The 17,678-nt window shown below is 35.6% G+C and overlaps 3 protein-coding genes across 3 annotated transcripts; all 3 read right to left on the bottom strand.

Annotated features, from left to right (window-relative positions):
* Positions 1–5,461: 5,461 nt before the first annotated feature.
* On the bottom strand, positions 5,462–6,899 carry LOC111204326 (inositol-tetrakisphosphate 1-kinase 1). Its single transcript, XM_022698712.2, has one exon. The coding sequence runs from the start codon at positions 6,675–6,677 to the stop codon at positions 5,703–5,705; it is 975 nt and encodes a 324-aa protein (XP_022554433.2). The 5' UTR covers positions 6,678–6,899; the 3' UTR covers positions 5,462–5,702.
* Positions 6,900–7,640: 741 nt separating this feature from the next.
* LOC106432801 (WEB family protein At5g16730, chloroplastic-like) lies at positions 7,641–10,855 on the bottom strand. Its single transcript, XM_013873650.3, has 3 exons — positions 10,549–10,855; positions 10,117–10,306; positions 7,641–10,029 (listed from the first exon to the last, which is right to left on the bottom strand). The coding sequence occupies exons 1-3, from the start codon at positions 10,563–10,565 to the stop codon at positions 7,852–7,854; spliced, it is 2,385 nt and encodes a 794-aa protein (XP_013729104.2). The 5' UTR covers positions 10,566–10,855; the 3' UTR covers positions 7,641–7,851.
* Positions 10,856–12,266: 1,411 nt separating this feature from the next.
* LOC111203540 (probably inactive leucine-rich repeat receptor-like protein kinase At5g48380) lies at positions 12,267–13,016 on the bottom strand. Its single transcript, XM_022697398.1, has one exon. It carries the CDS (start codon positions 13,014–13,016, stop codon positions 12,267–12,269), a length of 750 nt encoding a protein of 249 aa, XP_022553119.1.
* Between the last annotated feature and the right edge of the window lie 4,662 nt (positions 13,017–17,678).

The raw sequence follows: 17,678 nt of genomic DNA, 5'->3' as shown, positions 1-17,678 counted from the left end.
ATTGTTGTGAAACAAGAGAATAGAATCTGTATTATTCATAAACATAAGGAGCCCTATATATATTGGGAATTACACCGTCATAGAACAATGGAAATACTAGAGAAAGGAAATACAAATATGGAAAGAGTATAAATCATAAATCAAAAGATAAAAAGAAACTAGGGTTTGGAAACTCTCTCTCTAAGCGGCCATCTCTCTCTCTCCTCAAGGGCGCGGCCGACTCTCTTTCTCTCTAGCATTGGGCCGATTATGGACATCCACAACATGATTTATAACACTCCCCTTGGATGCCATAACCATAAAGAGTTTGTAATATGCTTTAGATGTTGCCTCATTAAAACCTTACCAGGAAAACCCAGTGGGACAAAACTATGGTGAAGGAAAAAGAGTACAACACGTATTACTCCCCCTGCATCACTGAAGGTCTTTCAGTCTACGCATCCCAATCTGATGCGTAAGCTTTCTGAACGTGCAGGTAGGAAGTGATTTACTCCCTCGATCGTCTGCTTCATGGAACGCCATGATATGGCCGTTCCACCATGTGTAAACACATAGCCTGTCTGTGATCGTGCATTGTGTGGATCCGAAAGATAACCTGCATCAGTAAAACCAACTAAACCTTCTTTGTTTTGGTTAGTATAAAATAAACCCAAGTCTTTCGTTCCTTGCAGGTAACGAAGAATATGTTTAATCTCGTCCCAGTGCCTTTGGGTCGGACAAGAGCTAAACCTAGATAGTAGGTTCACGGTAAAACATATATCAGGCCGTGTGTGACTTGCCAAATACATTAAAGCTCCTATGGCACTGAGATATGGCACTTCGGGACCAAGGACATCTTCATCGTCCATCTTAGGACGGAACGGATCAGTGTCCAGACCGAGGGACCTCACGACCATGGGGCTGGATAAAGGGTGTGAGTCGGCCATGTTAAATCTCTTGAGTACCTTTTCTGTATATGCCATTTGATGCACAAGGATTCCATCATTAATGTACTCAAGCTGTAATCCCAAACAGAACTTTGTTTTTCCAAGATCTTTCATCTCGAATTCTTTCTTAAGATATTCAACTGTTTGGAAAATCTCTCCAGAGGTTCCTAGGATATTCAGATCATCCACATACACTGCCATGATCATAAATCCTTTATTTTCGAATTTCTTTATGAAAATACATGGACTGATCGGGTCGTTTCTATAGCCCTCTTTTACTAGGTACTCACTTAGTCTATTGTACCACATTCGACCTGATTGTTTCAATCCATAAAGAGATTTATTCAACTTTATACAATGTTGTTCTCGAGAACTCTCTTTGTTTTTCAATTCAATACCCTCTGGGACTTTCATATAAATATCATTATCTAGTGGACCATATAAGTATGCAGTTACTACATCCATTAACCGCAAGTCTAAGTTTTCTCTTATAGCCAGACTTATCAGGAATCTAAAAATAGTAGCATCCACCACAGGGGAATAAGTTTCCTTATAATCGATTCCTGGTCTCTGTGAGAATCCTTGTGCAACAAGCCGTGCTTTATATCTCACGACTTCACCATGTTCAATTCTTTTCCTCACAAAGACTCATTTGTATTCAACTGGTTTTACATCATATGGTGTTCGGATTATAGGACCGAAAACACCTCTCTTCTTTAAAGAGTTTAACTCCACGTTTATAGATTCTTTCCATTTGATCCAATCTGATCGTTTAGTGCACTCATAAATGGACGTGGGTTCATGATCCCAATTTAAATCCATAAGTTCAAGTGCTACCTTGTATGCAAATATATCATCAATGTCGACATTCTTTTTATTCCATTGTATCCCAGACAAGACATAATTTATTGAGATCTCATTATTATCCGGACCATCAGTACCATGAAGCTTGGCGTCCCAAGCTTTAGTATTAGGTACATTAGGACCGTCGGCCATGTCTAAAGCCTTAGGGTCGGACGCGGCCACATCTCAGGTAGGATCGGCCGCGACCATGTCTGGGGTTCCAAACTCGGATTCAGCACCTTTCTTTGTTTTCCGAGGGTTCTTATCTTTGGAACCTATTGGTCTACCACGTTTCAAACGTTGTCTAGACTCTGTAGCAACTTGATTGTGTCCCTCTTGAACATCAATTCTTATTGGTGCATTAGCAGCTGATATATATGACTTAGTCACTCTTTTTGGGTCAGCAAAGGAATCTGGTAATTGATTAGCTAGCTTTTGTAAATGTATTATCTTTTGGACTTTTAAATCACATTCCTGAGTCTGAGGATCTTCCCAAGATAAGGATGTTTGATTTCATGTAATCTCTTTTACCAGCTTATTATTATCCCCCCTTAATGTTGGATGTTCGGATTCATTAAAATGACAACCCGCGTATCTGGTCTTAAATAAATCACCCGTAGTTGGCTCAAGATACTTTATAATCGTGGGAGAATCATATCCAACATATATCCCTATCCTCATTTTGAGGTCCCATCTTTGTTCTCTGTGGTAGAGCAATTGGAACATGAACGGCACAACCGAATGTCTTAAGATGAGATATGTCTGGCTCATGACCCATAAGCAATTTAATGGGGAATATTTATGTTCACTAGACGGTCTTATATGAATCAGTTCGGCCGCGTGCAAGACCGCATGTCCCTAAGCTGTGGCCGGAAGCTTAGACCTCATGAGCAATGATCTAGCTATTAGCTGAATTCGTTTTATGAATGATTCGGCCAAGCCGTGCTGTGTATGTAAATGTGCCACGGAGTGTTCCACACTTACCCCCATGGACATACAGTAATCATTAAACGCTTGGGACGTGAACTCATTATCAAGACGTATAGTGTTTTATAAATCTAAACTTTATAAACATAAGGAGCCCTATATATATAGGGAATTACACCGTCATAGAATAATGGAAAGACTAGAGAAAGAAAATACAAATATGGAAATAGTACAAATCATAAACCAAGAGATAAAAGGAAACTAGGGTTTGTAGACTCTCTCTCTAAGCGGCGTCTCTCTCTCTCCTCAAGGGCGCAGCCGACTCTCTCTCTCTCTCTCTAGCATTGGGCCGGTTATGGACATCCACAACATGATTTATAACAGTTATTAAGATATTACAAGATTTAGACTTTGATTCACGTGCCTGCACTGATATATTTTTTCAAAAATATGTTGCTGTTTATTTTTCATGTCATTATTATATATCTTATATGTGTCATCGTATAATTAATCATATGTTATACGTACCGTCATATAAATAATCATATAACTAATAGTAATTTATATGTACCATCATATAAATAATCACATATATTATATTTTAAAAACTTAATGTGAAACATAAAAATCATAATTTAAGCTGATGTTTGAAATTATGCTTTGTATTGTAGTTTTCTTATATATATATATTGAAAACATTTTTTTATAACGATTATTGGAAAATATTTTAGTAAAAATCAATTTTTAAATATATGTATATTTTTATAAAGTTTTTTTATTTGAAAATATTTATATAAGGTTTAAATTTGTTTTATGATTATTTTAGACAAAATATATTTTTAGGTAATTAAATTGGACCATTTTCATATATTTTAAAACTTGTCTAAATGGATAGTTTCTTATAATATAATGTACTTCCAATTTTTCTTAATTATTTAAATTCATTACTTTTTTAATATTATGTTATCTATGTTTCCAAACATCATTATCATTTTTATACCGTTATCCATGTTTACAAAAAAATCTCAAATGTACTTCAGTTTTAATAATATAGATTAGTATTTCATGAATTCTGTTTTTATATAGTAATACACAAGATATTTTCTTTTAAAACTCATTTCATGATCTGTTTTTCATATGAAAATTCTATTGATCTGTTTTCATATAAAAAAATTTAGTCATAAATTTGATTAGAAAAACCAAGAAAAAACAAAGAGGTTTCGCCATAACAAAACAATTTATTGGATTTAATCATCTATATTATTAAAACTGAAGTACTTATTGGTACTGTTTGGAAACAGATATAACAGTATAAATGCAAATTGTTTGGAAACATGGATAACAGTATTTTTAGTACTTTTTTATTTACACATTTAGCCATTTAATTTATAATAAATTAAGTATTTTCTTTTTGTATTTCTTTTTATTTACAGATTCTATGCCACTTCATTTAAAATAAATTAATTACAATTCTAAAACTTATCTAAACAAATCAATATTCATATATTGACTATTATTAATATTCTATGAATATTAACTAAATCGCATGTATTAAAAGGAGATAACTTTTTCATATATTACATCAAATTGCATCAACTTATAAAATTATTAATATAATATAATGTACAAATAAAAATATTATTATCAAACTTCTTTATTATAAAATAATATGTTCTACTCTATATGTAAATTACAAAACATAAAAAATATACATGGATTTTTTTTATAAAACCAGCGATTTACGAGTTTACGTTGAACACAAGTTAAATTAAACATACGCGCGTCAAGTTCTAGTTATTTATTAAAATGGTACTTGTAATATAGATTTTCTTTTCATTTCATTTCTTTTGCTTGATCTTTTAGTTGTATTAACGCAAGTTGGGAGCAAAAAAAATACAACAATGACTGGATTGATAAATATTACAAGTACAATTCAAGCAAAAGAAATGAAAAGAAAATCTATATTACAAGTACCATTTTAATAAATAATGATTAAATCCAGTAAATTGTTTTTTCTACCAGTAATGAAAACATCTAGACACATCAGCTTCATCCAAGTTGCTAAAGCATCATGCAACCCCCAAAATGAATATAGACACATACATACACATATGCGCGTGTGGGAATATGCACACATCAAATCATGGAATAAGATGCTGGAGAAGCTAAATCAGTGGTTGGTTTCAATTTTTGTATTATCAAAAATCAACCATTGGACGAGAATGGAATCGGAGACCTAGTGGCGATATTCAGGACGCAATCATAAAGATTAGAAACTCATAAATATGAGAAAGATTCCTAGATTCATTTTACATAAAAGAGATTTATATGAGCCATATATAGCCACCTAAACATCGTATCTCAGGAGGTGAAACTGCATCAAGTTTGCTCCATCAGAGGAGAACACAGATTCCAAGGGATCGATTCATGCGGAAGTTTAGACAAATCACATAGATTACTCAAGATCATCTCAAACAAGGACTATATAAGTGGCATTAGTTATGTACCAACAATGCAGAAACAAGTAAGCATATGATGCAGATACAAATCGAACATATTTTGCAAACCATCTCCATGTCTCTAGTTTAAGTTGTTTATAAGAATAACCGATACAAAAGAGCTAAGTTAGCATTGGTAAAACAATGTAAACACTTTCATCAATCAACTATATCTCATTCTTGGCAGACTGTTAAGGAACATGGAGATGGAGATACACTACTAGTCTACTACCAAGAGTTAAGAATATAGAGCAAATGGCCCAGAACTTAGAAATCCAATGATTCTCATTTCTCAATAGTAGCAACAGTTATGCATCTGAACAATGAACAAGGCTCTCCAAAACTTGGAAGTAAACAAGAGAAAAACACCTAAAAACAATAACCAAGAAAAAAAAAAAGAAGAAGCACAAGTTCAATAATCCAAATGAGAATTAGCAGGGCAGATTAGATAGTCTGCAATGGCAATGGCAACACATTGCAATGGTAGAAACCCTCCCTCAGATAGTTCTCAGACATGACTCTTCTTTGTGACCATGTCCCAGAAGAAGTCCGTCAACACAGGCTCATAACACGGCATCTTAGCATAACCAGGAAAGTAGTTAATATCAATAACAAGGTACCTATCACCATCTCTCGCATCCCTAATCAGATCAAAGTTGAACAGATTCAAACCCATCGATCTCCTCATCGCCTTAGCTAACTCCTCCAAGAAACTCGAAGGAGGCATCTCCACTTTCTCCAAGCTCCTATCCTCACCATACTCCTTGTTCTTCTCCTCCTGAGTAGCAGTCAGGTTCGATATCTGCGAAAAGGGCAAAGACCCTTTCGACGTACCAATCTTCTCCTCGGAGATATCAGGCAAAGATCTTCTCTTTACGCACTTCACGTAGTCTCCCACCACATAGACCTTGAAGATCACGCCACCGTGATTCACAAACTCCTGCAACACAACGGGCGCCTTGAGTATCTTCATCCCTTCTTGGTCGTAAATCAAGAACATCTTGTGAGACTTAGCGCTCCCGTCTGCGTCCAAGGGCTTAGCGATCACCGGAAACTCAAGCTCCCCCAAACCTTCTCCTCCTCCTCCGCAGCTAAGAACGGTTGGATCCATCACAACGACCTGCTTCGGGACGCCAAAACGTTCCCTTTCCGAAACAGGGAAGTTTAACTGAGTGATCACCTCGAGCATCGAAACCCTGTTGTGCAATTTCTCGATATCCTCCGGCGAGTCGATGACAGGGACGTTAGGGCACTTCTCGCGAAACTCGTGGAGGTTTTGTTTCCAGTCAAGATCGTAAAGCTTGTGGATCACGCAATCGAGCTTCCCCTGTTCCAGCAAGGGTTTCGTTGGATCGAGCTTGATTAGATCAATGCCTCGTTGCCTTGAGTGCTCGATCAAAGAAGGCTGGATGAAGCTATTCTCCTTCTTGGCTGCGAGAGCGTATCCGACTCTGTATCTCTCTTCCTGGGTTGAATCTGACATCTTTGTGAGTGTTGCTCTGTTTCGGAGGGAACAGAGTTTAGGTTAACATTTGAGAGTTAAGGATCCGGAGAATGTGAGATTCTACACGGAAGTGGATGAGATCGAGGAGATGATACAGAATCTAACGCGATTCGAAGAGGAAAGATCGAAAGGGATGATCGCCTTTCGGAAGATGAACTAACAGGAGAGAGAGGGAAGAGAATGTTGTACACGTGTGGAATGGAATAAAAGTACGTGTGGGGATGCAAATGGAGAATGTTTAACACGTGTAAGCGTGTGAAGGTTGGATAGTGCAACTCTTTTTCATATGATGGACGGTTATGAATGCTTCGTTTTTTTTTTCTTGTGGGCCATGTTATTTTTAGTGGGCTTTTGGATCTTTGGAACTGAAGTATTCACGTGGTAAATAAACGTAGCTATTCAGGTGACGACGACAAACGCTTTGCAAACCATAAAGCGAATAAGGGGAGGCACATTTATCCCGAAACCAAAAATTGAACCGAACCGAATAAAAAAAAAACGGGATTTGATTTATAGGTTAGAGTCCTATCAAATTATCTAAACTAAACGGGATATATCTTTCGAAATAAAAAATCTGAACTGAACCAGAATATAGAACTAAGAATTGCATTTATCCAAAAAAAAAAAATTATCTGAATAGTCTATATCCTAATATTTAAAATTATCTGGATCACTCGAAATTTTATCCGAAAATATTCCCAAATTTTCTGATTTTTTATCCAGAGTTAACCGAAAATTAAAACCGAATCGAAACAGAAATCCAAAATTATTTTAAATATTAGCCGGTTTCTAACTTTTTTATCCGAACGAAACCAAAAATCGAATAGAAACCAAACCGGATTTCTTAAACACTCTAAAGATCAAAATAAACCAAACTGAACCAATACTTTAACGCCGGGCCTAACGCGAATACAGAAGCAGAATCAAATAAACTGAAGTTAATTAAACCAAAAGACAAGCCTTTACATTAACAACAAAGGTCGAGAAACATCGTTGTTACAATCGAAAAGAAGCAAAGAATCAATAACCAACAAAGATATATATAAAAGACACTGATGGGAATCAAAATGAAAATCAATATGTATGTTCCTTTCTACATATAATAAGCTTTTTTAATGCTTTTCCTTACCTCCAAGAGTTTAATATTTCGGGTTTACTGCTGCTGCTTTCTTCTTGAGAAGACTTTACCAAGTAGAGTCTTCTTCTTCTTGATCTTCTTCTCCATCACAACCTCATCTTCCACGTTCTCTGTCGAGGCCTTATCGCTTTCATCGATCTTTCTTGAATCTTCTTCTTCCTCCGGAGACTCTAGTTCTGTTTTCTTGTCCGTAACAGCTTCTTTCTTCTCTACCTGGCAACTTTCCCACATTTTGAAGATAACTTCAACTGAGTTATCTTTGTCATCATCATCATCTGGAGACTCTTCTTTCTTCTCCTTCATCTCTGTTTTCGCCTCCTCGGGCTTTCCATTCATATCTTTCTCCTCCATACCATTACCATTACCATTGCCATTGCTGATATGTTCTTGTGGATCTTCTTCATCAGTAGATATGACTTCAGGAGATCTCTCTTCTACACTTTTATGACCATTCTCTGAAGAAAACTCAACCACTTTCGGTAACAAATCATACTCTTTCTCACTTTCACTGACCTCCACCTCCTCCTTGCTCAATCTTGCTTCCTCTAGTAACTTTGATAACTCCTCAATCTTCCTCAAAGCAACACCTTCCTTTACCCTCAGCTCCTCGTTCTCATGAACCACGCTTTCAAACTCACTCTCTTTCTCCAACAGACTCTCCTTAAGCTTCACGCTTTCATCTCTCGCTTCCCCGAGACACTCCTGGAGATAAACAACCTCATCCTCCACCTCCTTCAAACTCTCCTTCGTCTCCGCTTCCTTCTTCCAAGCAGCATCAGCTTCTTCCTCCGTCCTCTTCAGCAAACCATCCAACCTACTCATCGAAGCGACTTCCTCCTCCATCTTCCTCACGTAATCCAACAAGTTAGCTTCCTTCATCTCCCACTCCTTCTTCGAGCTCTCGAAATGCTTCTTGGTCTGCTCCACCGCGCTAACAAGAACATCGATCTCGTGTCTTGATTCATCAAGCATGGTCTCGTACTTCTCGCTAGTCGCTTTGATGACCACCTTCAGGTCCTCTATCTGCGCTTCGTACTCTTGGTCTCCGCCGCCTTGGCTTAACAGCTTCTCTTTCAATTCTCTTCCTTCGCTTGAAACTTCGTGTAACGCCGAAGCTAGAGTCTCCATCGCTTTCTTGCTCTTCTCCTCTTCCTCCTTTGAGGTTTCAAAATCCGCTAAAAGCTTCTTCTTCTGTTCTAACAGCCTCTGAACGTTTGAAGAAGCGTCTTGCTCCTTATCTAACGCACGATTCTTCTCCTCAACGACAGTTTCAAGCTCGTTCTTTAAGCTCTCTACTTCTTTTTCGGTCTTTGACAGTTGTTCTTCTGATTCCTTAAGATCCTCCTTTTGTCTAGCGACTGTTGTCTCCAATGTCATGATCTTCTCCTTGAGGTTAATGAGTTCGGATTCTGTTTCGTGCAGCTTATCATTGCTTCCTTCGAGTTGTTTCATCACAGACTCCAAAGATAAAGATGCACATCTCTCTAGATTCTTAGCTTCTTGTAGCTGTGACTCCACTTCTTTGGCTTTGCTCTTCCACTCCTCAGATGAGCTGTTTGCAGCTTCGAGATCAGCATTAAGCTTCTTGATGATCATCTCTTGTTCTTTCACCTCAGACTCAAAGCTTCTCGCTCTCTCAAGATCTCTTTTCAAAACATCAATCTCCTCTTCTAGCTTACCAACCATTTCACTTTCGGATGAATCAAGCAGAGCTTTCAAACGTGTCAACTCAGAAGATAAGATCTCAACTTTCTCCGCATGAAGCTGATATGTCTTACTAGAATCATCCGCTTGGATCAAGGCCTTGCTCTTAACCTCATTGGCCTTAGCCAACTCTTCATTAACCTTTTGAAGCTCCTGCGTAACTGAAGCGTGTTGGCTCTTGACGTTTTCGAGTTCTTTCTTTAACTCTTCTTCTTTCTTCTGAACGGCCTCGATCCCTTCCTCAACAGCTTGGAACTTCTCAACCTCGATGTTATTCTGAGCTTTTAAAGCGTCGTCCAGCTTCAGAGAAGCTTCTTCAGCTTCTTTCTTGGCTTCTTTGAGTTCATCAAGTGCTTTAGCTTTCTCCTTCTCTAATGAAGATATCTTCTCGTTTGCTTTCTTTAGATCTTCCTTGATTTGAGTCAGAGTCAACCGAGTCTGCGTTGGCTCTGCTGATGATCCTTTCGCTGCTGCACGCGCTTGAGTTTTCTGCAGACCACATACAACTCTCATATGACTAGAATATAAACAAATGTAATCTACAGAGAACTGTAACAACACTCAAAGACTTATTACCTCAGGTGGAGTTGGGACCTTTGGTGAGCGTCTCTCAACAGAAGAAGACTTTGAACTTGGTGAAGAGCGATCAAGTGAAAGGCGTGTACTTGGAGAAGTGGTCTCAGATTTATTCACTGCCCTACTCAATCTTGCCACTTTTGGAGTTGCGGGAGATGATTTCCCCGGAGGAGTTTCCGACAAACTAGTTCTGATTCCAACAAAAAAAACAAACAACACTCGGATTTTCAGACAAGAAAGCAAACAGAGACAATTCGATCAAAAGATTTAAACTTTCCGCAGAAAAAAGGGAAAACGAATCCATAAGTAATTAGATCTGACTTGATCATCATTGACAATTACTCAAAAATAGTAACTTTGAACACACAGAAACAGCAGATCTGTTCTTCTACTTGAAACTAAAACAGAGTGAAACAGAGTAAAGAGTCTTACTTAGTCTTCGAAGACATAGCTACCGTCACCGACCACCACCGTCACGCTTGATTTGAAGAAGATGAAGTTGATCGATTACAAAAAACAATGTTGAATTTTTGCAAAAATCGAGTTTATGATTCAGATCAAGAGAGAGATGGAGAGAAAGTGTTAAGGGAATAAACCCAGAAGAAGAATGATAGAAGAAGAAGACCTGTCTCCAGAGTGGCCACACTCTCTTAGAAAAGCTAAAATTACAAAACTTTTTTCTTTAAAAGAAGTCGGATTCTCCTCCTACCGATCCGATGTATCAGAAAAATACAACCAACCACTAACTATTTCTTTTAATTAAAAAATAGAAGGAAATTAAGAACGTGAAAGTTGGTATAATTAGCCCTGGGACGGAGGGTATCCGGATCCGTCGGATCCGTGGATTTAATATCTGGATCCGAATTCGTGGTTTCTGGATATTCGGATTTCGGATATCCGTCTCGATATTCTATTATCCGCGGATATCCGGATCCGGATCCAGATCCGTCAAAATAATCAAAAATATTTTTTTTAACAAAAAATACTAATTTTTTAATATAATACATAAATTAAATATTTATAAATATATTTATATATGTTTATAATATTGTAAAAACTAAAATTTAATATTATAAGATTAATTCATGTATAAATATTAATATATCAAATATAAATATTAATAAAATTTAAAAATTTAATGTATTTTAAAAATACGGATCCGGATCCGGATATCCGGACCTAAAAATTAAGATATCCGGATCCGGATTCGGTTTGCACGGATCCAAGATTTTACTATCCGGATTCGGATCCGGGCACCCCGGATATCCTATTTTCGGAGCGGATCTCGGATCGAATCCGGATCTCGGATAATAAGTCCCAGGCCTAGGTATAATGACGAAAGTGACCTGTGCTGTTGTTTAGTCCGATCAAACCGACAGCGAACCACCGTCACTCTTGTCCATATCATTGCTGCTACATAGATCAACGGCTGTCATTATTCCGCAATGTTTTTATTATTTTCAATAAAAATTATTGTATTTATAATTGAGGAGACTTTGCTGGCTTGTATATACAAAATTCATCATAAAGAAAATAATAAAATCACTTAGGCATAAAAAAAAAAATATGAATTCTGAAACGCATAATAAAATCACTTTGGCAAGAACCTAGAAACATTAAACAAGAACACAGCATTGTGAGAAAACTAAAAGAAAATCACTCAGCACTATGTCTTGTGACTCAAATCCACCATTAAGGTGCATACTTCTCCTCCATAGTGTGCAGCAACCTTTGGCAAAAAGGGCATAATCAACAAAATTGCGCATCTCATTAACTCATGAAGAGAACATAACCCTCAAGACTAGACATAAAAGCAATCAAGTTTGCATTTTATATCTTTCTAAACATGTTTTGATAGTTCCAGATTTCTCAACGAAGAAGCACCACGAAATTCTTATATTGCAGATTTCGATAGCTACTGCAATTATAATTTGTGTGCGAGGTTACAGAGGTTTTCCAAGTTGAAATATAATATTATTCATTGATACTCTGCTGCATGTACATTTTTATTATTCGTTGTATTAGGATGCATAATATTTTTATTTTTTTTGTTCAAAGATGCATAATATTTAATGTGACTAAAACATGTGTTACAATCCCAAATGTAGAAAATTCAGCTCCTGTGTCTTATATCTCATTGTTTCTGCTTCCTACCATCGATGACAAACGAGTCTTAAGTACGCAACTAATGGTGCAAATAAAACCGCACCAACTGCTGCACCCATCTTCCCAAACCGGATCATATCTTCGTCCGGTTCAACACAAGCATCCATAGGCTGACCACACAAACCCTCGTTATTAGCAAAATCGTCCACTCCAATTTTCAAGTGTTCTTCATTAAATTTAGGTATGGGACCGGTCAGTTGATTGTCTGCCACAGAGAACGCGGCGAGCCTCCGAAGTGACGCTAGTTCGGGAGGAAGTTGACCAGTGAACTGGTTATGCTGAAGCATAAGAGTGTTCAGAAAGGTAGTATTTGGTAAACTGGCTGGGATTTCACCAGAGAATTGATTGTAAGAGAGGTCTAGAAATGTAACAGTTGGAACCAAGGAGGCTATATCAGATGGTAAAACTCCGGAGAAGTTGTTCCTAGAAAGATCTAGAGCTGTCAAATCAGTACAATTTTTAATCCCTTGAGGAAACTCTCCTTCGAGACCATAACCACCAAGTTTAATGCTCAAAACCCTATTCTCATCATCATGCCAGCAAGTCACACCACTGAACTTACAGATATAACCTGCAGTCTTGTTGCCAAATACCCAGCTCGTTAAGTATCCATTTGGATCCTTAACTTGGGAGTGTATGGTCCTCAGGCATTTTACGTCGGCCTCGTTTGCGCATGTGAAACTAGACACCAGCAAGAACCATAGACAAGTTGAGAGTAGGGGTATTAAGGACATTTTTGAGCTTTGATCAATGGAAGATTACAAGAGAGAGGTTTTAGCAAGAATAGCAAGTGTAAATTGTTATAGAATCCAAAACTTGAGCATGATAAGTTAATAGTTATAAAGATTTTCTAAAGTCACGAGTCGTCTCTTGTCGTGTAAAATGGGTTCCACGGAGGAGATTTGATGATATTCATTCACACACAATGATTTCGGCTTGTCCCCTGCGTTTGAATATTCTAACTGTGGAAAAAATGTTAAATCATGGTGTACGAGTGAAGACTTTAGGATATTCAAGACTGATACCAGTCATGGAGGTAATAACATTTATCAGAAACATGGTCACTGAAAAGAACAAAGAAAGAGGTCGGTTTGTGTACATGTGTATGTATTGTATACATTGTTTGTGCCAACGGGAATCTCTCAAATCATAATCCAGAAAAGAAAATGCAATAAATCATTGTGACAAGAAAGACAATGTGAGAGTAAAAACGTATATAAGTAAAGGAATACTCACAAAATCGATGTATCCTGCATGGAACACAATAGAGCTTTGCATCTCTGGCTGATTGGATCCTGCCTCTTGGGCCTCCAAGTAAAGCCTAATGCAGATATAAACACCAGATCAAAAGAAAGCCATATGCAAAGTCTTGAGCACCAAGAGAAGCGACAAGTAACACAACATCAGTAGTTCTATGAATCAGTTTAAAAAGAACAATGCTCATCAGCGATCTCAGAACTAATCCTGTAACCGGTTAGCTTTAAGTTGATCAGAATGCCACAACAGGCACAACATATAATAATTAACTAGAAATTGATCCGCGGGTATAGGTTTTTACATTTTATACATTGATTTTTTTTTCATAATTAGTGTTATATATTTTAGATGAGTCGTATGTAATATAACTAATTGTATTCAAAAGATCTGGACCGAATCGGATAATATAGTTATTAATTTTGGTACAAATATTTGAACCTGTTTCTATACATCAGAACCGAACTCATCCATACCTAAAAGGACACAACTCAAAACCCACACATAAATTTATAATACTCAAACGGAGTTTTATTTTAAAAAAAAAATATACCCGAAAAGAACAATGTGTACCAAATATTCATGTCAAACTGTTTTATAAACTAATAAAAAGATTTTTTCTATGTGTTTGGCTACATTAACTGAAATAGAAAGAATTTTTTTATTTAGTAAAATAATTATATGGAGTGAAAAATTAAGTGACAATAAATGTAATACATTTTTATTATTTTGATTTAAATTATTATTTTATTCACAAAACATGTCTTTGAATTATGTTTCTTGCTACGTAAATTTCCACCTATTGAAACTAAAATAAATAAATAAAAATTAGTAAAACAAACTTAACCGAAAGTTTAACCATATGCAAAACTCAATTATTTTACAGTTTTGATTTTATAATTGACATAAAATTAATGTTGATTAATTAATAAATAAAAATCTGCAGTATTATTATTATAATAATACAATTAATGATGTGATATATTGTTAAATTAATATAATTAATGAAATTGGTAAACTGAACGAAATATGAAAATACAGTTAATGCAATTGTATTAATGAAATTACTAAAATGACACTTTTGTTTACTACTATCCATGTTTTCAAACAATTTTTCATTTATACTACTATCCATTTTTTCAAATAGTATCAAAATGTATTTCAGTTTTAATAATATATATTATCTATCACAAAACTTCCGAGCAATGAAAACATAAGTGAACAAAGAAGAATTATGTTGGCGAAGACTTACAGGTTAAAGTTCATCAACATTCTAGACTTGACGTGTCTGTTTAAGCGCTGAGGATTTGGGGATTGAGGTTAATGATTTTTTTTTACAGTTAACATTTAATTAATATATAAAATAATAGTTTTAAAAATAGTTTTTTTTTAATTTCAAAATAAATTTTCAAAAAGTGGAAAAGTTAAAAAGTTTTTTTGGAATTTTTTTATTTTCTATTATTTTCTATTATTTATTTATATTTATATATCTATAAAACCTTGTTCAAAAAATCTGCGGAGTAGCCGATTATACGTCCGATTAAACGTGACTCGTGTGGTCAGCGTGGCGAGTTGGGCCACTTCGGTTGACGTATACGTTGGTCCGAGTAATGAACGTAGTGTACGTGGAAATTAAAACTCGGCCGCGTAATTGAACAAGGCTATAAAGTAAGAAAATGAGGTTTCCTATGTGAAACTGTTTTTGTTTTTTTTTTCATTTTTATGCTTTTTTTTTTTTTTATGACCGTGGTATCTGAATGCCCCGAGGGGATCCGACTAGCGCCTAATGACACTCTGGGTAAACTAAACCCCTTAGGGCGGGTCCAAAGGTCCCTCAGGGCATCTACGAGGGCTGGTGATCACCCCATTTAAATCCACCAGTGGCCAGTGGGAATCGAACCCGGGACCGTATTGGGGCCGAAGCTCCCTCAAGTACCACTAGGCTAATTTTTATGCTTTTTGGTCAAAACCCTAATTTTAAGATGGGCAATTCTCCTAAATAGACTATTTTCAAGTTTTGATCACAAAAATAGATCATAAAGAGGAAAATGACCAAAATGTTTCATTTAATAGGTAAAAAGATTCTAATACCCTAGATATATAAAAAATTAAAAAATAAATTAACTTTTTTTTTTTAGTTTTAGATTATATGTTTTCAAATTCGAACTTTTTTACAAAATTTTTTTTTTAATTATTTTTTCGAAATTGTTTTTTATTTTTTTCATATTTTCTTTTTGTAATTCGAAAATACTTTTTGAAACTATTTTAAAAAATTTTAATTTCAAATTTTTAATATTTATTTTTTATTTTATAAAATTTTAAATATCAAACTCAAATCCTCACCCTTTAACTCTAAACTCTAAGGTTTAGATTAGTTAACTCTAAAAGTATAAATATATATTTACCTCTTTAATGAAACATTTCGGTCATTTTGATCCTTAGAATCTATATTTATGACATAAATTTTTTTTAGTGCTATCCTAGGAGGTGTATTCAACTAAGAGTTTTAGATGATTTGTATTAAAATGACAAATCCACTGTTATTCAAACATGAATTTTAAAAACTCATTTAAAATACACTGTTATTGAATTTGACATTTCGTAAAATACTTTGAAATCCACTGTTATTGAAAATATTTTAAGTTGTGGAGTTTTAAAGTTTTCAGGTGATTTTAGAGTGTTTGGGTGGAGTTTCTTAGTTAAAAAAATTAAAACTCAAATCTCATGGTTTAATATGATATTCGAGAGTAGTTTAACAAAAATCACCTAAATCTCTGCAACTTATTGAAATCATCTAAAATCCCATTAAAAATCAAATCACATCAAATCAAATGTTAAATTGAATACACCCGCCTAGGTATTTCCCTTTTTAAGATCTTTTGGAGGATTTCCCAATAATAATCTTTAAACACTAATACTAATCTTCATAAGAACACAACTTTCATTAAATTTAATTTTATATTTATGATGATGATATAATTTTCAATATTTTTATAACTTTATAATATTGTTAATTTATTGTTAAACCACTTCGGCATATGATAGTCATTTAACTTATTTTTTAATAGGAAGTTTACATACATATATTGGTTTTAACTTATTTTTTGTTTCTATGTAAAGATTTATACTTGTTGTAATAAGTTGCTTTGGCAACAACAATGTAAAGTATAAATCCTTTACATTTAGATCCAAAAACAAAAAGAGGACAAGTAACGCAACATCAGTAACCGGTTTGCTTTAAATTGATCAGAATGATACAACATGAGCATTGATAATTTACTAACAGAAGATATGTAAGTAGAATCAGAGAGGAATAATTAGGATGCTGAAGACTTACGGACTGAAGTTTATCGACGTTCTTGAAACATAAAACTTCAAGGAATGGAACAGTCTTAACTGGCCTCATATATTCACTATTCCATACAAAAAGACTATGATCATTCGGAAGACGCATACAAAACATTTTAGGTGACACACGTCTTCAAATACGGCAGTGAAATCAAAAGCAAGTAGAGTTCAGACTGAAAACAGGGAGATGCACGCGCTGATGCGCAACAGAAAACTAATGTATATCGAAAAGATTACATATCAGCTGAATAAACACATGTGTTTTAATCCCAAATGTAGAAAATTCAGCTTCGGTGTCTTATATCTCCTCGTTTCTTCTTCCTACCATTGAAGAACCAACCTAAGAACGTACCTACTGGTGCAGATACAGCCGCACCAATCTTCCCAAACCGGATCACTTTTTCTTCCTGCTCAATGCAATAATCAATAGGCCAACCACACAAACCCTTGTTATTAGCAAAACTCTCCACTCCAATTCCCAAAGGCTTCATTGAATTTTAAGACAGGACAGGTCAGTTGATAGTCCGCCGCTAAGAACGTGGCGAGCCGTCGAAGGGACGCTAGCTCGGGAGGAAGCTGACCTGTGAACTGGTTATGCTGAAGCATAAGGCAGTTCAGATAGGTAATATTCCATAAACTGGCTGGGATTTCACCAGAGAATTGATTGTAAGAGAGGTCTAGAAATGTAACGAGTGGAACCAAGGAGGCTATACTACTAGATGGTAAAACTCCAAAGAAGTTGTTTCCAGAAAGATTTAGACCTCCCAAAGCAGAACATTGGTTAAACCCTAAAG

This window comes from Brassica napus, chromosome C3 (assembly GCF_020379485.1).
Source record: "Brassica napus cultivar Da-Ae chromosome C3, Da-Ae, whole genome shotgun sequence".
Lineage (NCBI taxonomy): Eukaryota > Viridiplantae > Streptophyta > Magnoliopsida > Brassicales > Brassicaceae > Brassica > Brassica napus.
This window is presented reverse-complemented; position numbering and strand designations above follow the sequence as displayed.

What these genes read in the sequence shown, in the direction of transcription:
- LOC111204326 (XM_022698712.2), bottom strand. Translation starts at nt 6,677, where the DNA reads ATGTCAGATTCAACCCAGGAAGAGAGATACAGAGTCGGATACGCTCTC.
- LOC106432801 (XM_013873650.3), bottom strand. An exon ending in AGGTCCCAACTCCACCTGAG is followed by an intron (nt 10,030 to 10,116) that starts GTAATAAGTCTT and finishes TGTGGTCTGCAG; the next exon opens with AAAACTCAAGCGCGTGCAGC.
- LOC111203540 (XM_022697398.1), bottom strand. Translation starts at nt 13,016, where the DNA reads ATGTCCTTAATACCCCTACTCTCAACTTGTCTATGGTTCTTGCTGGTG.